The sequence below is a fragment of the Quercus robur genome, chromosome 3 (assembly GCF_932294415.1).
Source record: "Quercus robur chromosome 3, dhQueRobu3.1, whole genome shotgun sequence".
NCBI classification, from domain to species: domain Eukaryota; kingdom Viridiplantae; phylum Streptophyta; class Magnoliopsida; order Fagales; family Fagaceae; genus Quercus; species Quercus robur.
This window is the reverse complement of record NC_065536.1, coordinates 27920615-27925971: the sequence shown is the minus strand read 5'-3', so window position 1 is coordinate 27925971 and position 5357 is coordinate 27920615. Positions and strand designations below refer to the sequence as shown.

At 33.7% G+C, this 5357-nt stretch overlaps 1 protein-coding gene across 3 annotated transcripts; it reads left to right on the top strand.

Annotated features, from left to right (window-relative positions):
- Positions 1 to 1030: 1030 nt before the first annotated feature.
- LOC126717685 (protein TIFY 6B-like) lies at positions 1031 to 5074 on the top strand. 3 transcript variants are annotated; one of them, XM_050419529.1, is made up of 7 exons: positions 1031 to 1379; positions 2267 to 2448; positions 2901 to 3064; positions 3173 to 3263; positions 3388 to 3703; positions 4051 to 4114; positions 4644 to 5074. In XM_050419529.1, exons 1-7 carry the CDS (start codon positions 1292 to 1294, stop codon positions 4786 to 4788), a joined length of 1050 nt encoding a protein of 349 aa, XP_050275486.1. In that variant the 5' UTR covers positions 1031 to 1291; the 3' UTR covers positions 4789 to 5074. The 3 variants fall into 3 exon arrangements, with proteins under 3 accessions (XP_050275486.1, XP_050275485.1, XP_050275484.1); XM_050419528.1 differs by having other exon boundaries at positions 2829 to 3064; XM_050419527.1 differs by having other exon boundaries at positions 1032 to 1379; positions 2826 to 3064.
- The last annotated feature ends 283 nt before the right edge of the window (positions 5075 to 5357 follow it).

The following is a 5357-nucleotide window of genomic DNA, read 5'->3' as shown; positions in this document are numbered from 1 at the left end:
AATTAAATAAATGTTATTATCACATATTTTATACCCGTTTTTGAGATTTTTTTTTTCTTCTAAAAATATTATAAATAAAATAGGTAAGAGACTTGCATGAGACCCGTAAATAATAAGAAAAAAAAAACTAAAAAGTTGACTTATATTCAAGATTTAAAATGCATATTTTGTACACATAACTAATTTTGACTAATTTTTTGTTTAATGAAGTCTATTAGTCTTTTTGCTAAAAAAATGCAAATTTTGTCATAACTGTCTTATATGGCAAATTGTGAATGATGAAGAAAAAATAGTCAATTCATGTGATATGACAAATAGTTTTTTTTATTATTTTTTTTATACAATGACAAATAGTTAATCATATTCTATTACATAAGACAGTTGTGGTAAAATGCATACCTTGTACTCACAGCTGATTTTGACTAATATTCTGATTAATTAAATCTATTAGTGGTTGTGATAAAAAAAATATACACTTTGTCACAACTATTTTATGTGGCAAATTGTGAGTGATAAAGAAAAAATAGTCAATTCATGTGATAGTGACAAATATATATATATATATATATATATTTTTTTTTTTTTTTTTTGATACAGTGACAAATAGTTAATCACATTTTGTTACGTAAGACAGTTGTGGTAAAATGTGTACGAAATGGAATATATTATAAAAAAAATTATAAAAAATAGAAATTGATGATGTAGTGAGTAGTTAAGATCATCTAATAATTGGTAAAAATTTATCACATTAATAATTTATAAAAATATTGTAAAATAGTTTGGTGTTAAAGCATTAAATATAATTAAAATTTGTCACGTGCTATACACGTGTCAACCTAGCTATGTTGCAAAAAACAAACGGTATAACCGACAGGTGGGGTACTACCAAGATGTACAACAATCAGTGAATTAAAGACCTAAGCACGTGGTACGGTACCGGACCAGCCGGTTACTATGACCGGATATATCGGTAACTCAACCACCTGCTGATAAATATGTATATATGTTCTTTTACAACATAAACACACACAAAAATAAAAATAAAATTAACGGTTAAGATTTCATTAAAACAAGTCCTATACACGCACACATTTACATCTCTGAATTCTCTCTCTGTCTTCTTTTTGCTGTAGTTGAAAGCTTTTTGCTGTGCCTCTCTCTCTCTCTCTCTTTTGTTCATGTGAAGAAGGAGGGTTTGGTGGGTTGGAAGAAGTGTCTTTTTGGCTTTGGATTTGAGGTGGGTTTGCTTTGAAATTCTGCTTCTTCTTTTTTTTTTTTCTGGGGTTCTGTAATGGAGAGAGATTTTCTGGGTTTGAGCTCAAAAGAACCGTTGGCTGTGGTGAAGGAAGAGATTAACAATGATGCCTGCCAAGACTCTGGTATATTATTATTCTTCTTGTGTGATTAGTCTTTTTTTCTTCTTCTTCTTCTTCTTCTTTTTGCTCTACTTTGAATATTTGTTTGTTCACTTATTAAATTTGTTGCAAAGCTTCACTTATTGTTATTCTCATATGAAAACTTGAATTTTTTTTTTGTCGGAATTATGGGTGTCTGTTTAATTTTTATTCTAGTTTGTAGTTTTTGAGTGCATGGAATTGAATTACTTAACACAAAATAAATGGCTTTTTTTAGTTTTTAGGCTGTGGTTTATATATATATTAAGAAAGAATTTCCCTTCTCTCTCTCTCTCTCTCTCTCTCTCTCTCTATTTGTGTGTGATTCAGAAGGCTTTATTTGGACAATACTGATTAGACCTATTTTATGTCTTGTCGCTAATTTATTTATTTATTTTACCCCCAAATAATTTTCTTATTTGAATTGGAGTTCAATAAAGGTTTAAACTTTCAAGTTTATACTTTATTTGGATGACAACATGTGGTAGTAAATTGTATATTTAATATCCACCTGGGCACTAGTAAATTTGTGAATCCTTATTAATTTTTAATTGATTTTACTTGTTAAACTGTTTACAGAAAAAAAAAAAAAAAAAAAAAAAAAAAATCTGTTGATACCAAGAACTAAAGGAATAATTTGGTTTTTGCTTATTTTTGTGACTTTGATGTTCCAATCTGTCACTGCAACCCAGCTCAAAAAAGGGAAAAGAAGGTCTATCTATTCAAAGTTGTCTCTTTTTTCTTTTCTATTTTTTTTTTTCCCTTTCTTTCTTCTCATTTTTGTTTTGTTATGAAGTGAAGGGCATATAGTGTGTATAGCTTAATATTTCTGGACATTTTCTAAGGATCTCTAGTGTTTACTAAATGTGTAGGAGCACAGTGGCAGTTCTTAAACAAGGTTTCTGCCATTTCTCATTTGATGTCTTTCAAGGTTTCTCAAGAAGACAAGAATCAAAAGATTGCTTCTGACTCCCACATGTCATCTGGATTTATGTCTATCTCAACAGCAGATGCTTTTGATGCTAGTCAGAAACGGTCTATGGCTGAAATCCAGGTTTGATATTATTCCATTTCTTGTTGCTATATATATATATATATATATCTATAGCATTATAAGGGTTTTTTGAGCATTAAATGGAAATGAGATCAGAATGCTTTATTTTCATAAATAACATTTTAGAAAAGTTTAATTTGTTTTACCCAGTATTTGAACCAAGTCATTTTTGTTGCATAAAAAAGGATAATTTAAATAAATAAATAAAAGGGTTAAGGACTTTATCTGTGAGAGCCTTGGAGTACTGATATTGGTGATATAAGAACTTTTTCAAGAACCCCCGTTACTTGGTTTATCAATTTGATATTGTTTTCCATAAGTCACATCTGATATGTTGTTGCCTTTCCCCCCATTGGTTTTCTGTTTTTACTATATAGAAGTCCTTCAATCACAATAGGCAAGGTGCGAATCATTTTTCCCTGACATCTTACCCTGTGCAACATGATGTGAAGATGTTTTCTGTTGGAAACCCCTTCTTCAAGAATCATTTTGCTACTGCTGGTCAGAATTTGGCAGGTGTCAATGTGAAGCAACAGTTACTTGGAGGGATTCCGGCTACAGCTCCACATTCAGTTATTCCCACTGCTGCTAACATTACTGGGATAACTGAACCATGGTATTTTCTTTGATTTTTTCCTTAAGCACTTATTTGGTGACCATTTTTTGCTTACAACGCTATAGTTATTTGGAGATTAAATGTCTTATGTTGGAATATCTCCTGTAGGAATGGTGTCAAGGCCTCTGGGTCTCCTGCTCAATTGACCATCTTTTATGGAGGTACTGTGCATGTCTATGATGACATAACCCCTGAGAAGGTATCCTCTCTCTCTCTCTCTCACACACACACAAACACTAAACGCACAGAACACAAACACCACAAGCTGGTTATCAACTGCATCTTGGGTCATAGATCGGCTTAAATTGGGGCATCTTTTCCAGGCTCAGGCTATAATGTTGTTGGCTGGGAATGGATCTATTGCTTCTAATGCAGCACATCCAAAAGCTCAAGTTCAAGCACCTAGCTCAAAATTGGCAGCTGCTGATGGTGTTACTGTGAATCAGCCCATAAACACACACCCTTGCTCTGGTCTTTCAAGTCCCTTGTCGGTTTCTTCACATACTGGTGCCCAGTCGGGAAGTGGATCCACTGGCAATGATGAATCGATGGCTGCTAAAACCACTGGAGCTCCAACAACTCCTGTTAGCAAAGCGGTGCCTCTGCAAATGACTAAAATGGTGGTCCCATTTTCATCTGGTAAGACCTTGTGTTATTGGAGGGTTTTGTACATATTTGTTGACCTCAAAATAGAACTTTGAAATGAAGAACTCCGTAACCTTGCAACCTTATCTTTAACCATACTTGAATTATATCCTAGTTATTCTAATTATTGTGAACACTTAAACATGTAGATGCTGTGAACAATTCTTAACTTATTGCAAAAAAAAAGTACATTTTGGCAAAGGAGGCTTAAGTTTTCAGCTGCCTCACATAGTTCAATCCTGAAGCTGTGAATTTGTGTCTAACCATTAAGAATATTACTACTGGTTAGATTTATTATTGCAACACCACTTCATAAGAATGACATTCAATTTTCCATGCAGTTGCACCTGTTCCACAAGCACGAAAGGCATCCTTGGCTCGATTTTTGGAGAAGCGCAAGGAAAGGTCAGTTATTGTAATAGCGCTCTCTCTCTCTCTCTCTCTCCGTGTGTGTGTGTGTGTGTGGGTGGGTGACCAAAAGAGAACATGTTTTAGCATTTTTAGTTCTACCTTAGCCCTTGAAACAATTTAGATAGTAATTTATAAATATAAACCTTCTTATGTAAGTTAAGACATGATTGATTGTGTTTGCTATCTACCTATTTGCCTGTTGAAGGAGCCATCTTTAAACACTATTGTGAGGTTCTGTGTTGAATTGGATTTGGTTTAAAAGATGTTTGGGGCTACACAACTTTCGAGAGTATATATAATTATTGCTTTGCTGCCAGCAAACTTGATTGTAGATTCAATAGTTCACAAAGGCTGGTTCTTTGCCTGGATTTGAAAATTTGATTTCATATTGGCACCTTAATTCATGATTGAAGTATACAAGCAAGCATACTTATTATTCAAAAGTCTTTTAACTCAGGCATCAAATAATATCTGGGGCATCAGAAAGCTGTTACTGATTTAAGGCCTTTCTTCATGGATGCAGGGTAATGAATTTAGGGCCATATAACCTCAACAAGATATCTCCTGAATGCACTGCCCAAGAATCCAATGGTGCAAATTTCTGTGCCAGTCCTGCTGCAGGTGCTGGTTCTCTCTTGGAAAGCAAGGAGGGTAGCCACGATGTATGAGAGGTCCAATTAGGAAAGGATTATTGCAGATTTATGTAGTAAGTTAAAGATGTAAGCAGACGGATTATATTTTCTCTAGAAACAACTGTAATCCTGACTTTAATTTGAAACTTAACTAAGTTTCTATATATATAGTTGGTGTAGGGCCTTTTCTTATTATTTCGGATGCAATCATATTGTTGCTTCCGACATCTCAATGTTTAAGTCCACTTTGCAAGTATTCAACTATATTGTTACATTGTGAAATTATTGCCTAGTGTAAGGATTATATTTACTGTTTCTTCCAGCTCATGTTCTTGATCAATGTTAGCCTTCAGTAGCTGCTCCATAATAATTGTTCTTTAACAGCTAATTGGAACCATAGGTTCCTAAGAACCTCACCTATAAATTGGGTGTGATTAAATTGTAATTATCTGTTAGGCTAGCTAGGTTAGGTATTAGATTTTTAAATTTTTGGGAGTAAAAGGGGAAGGGGTACCAATCCTCCAGCCTGGACGTTGTTTGTGATCATAGTTCTTCCTACATGTTAAAGAATCGATGTTAGAACCAATGTGGGTCTAGACTCAAGT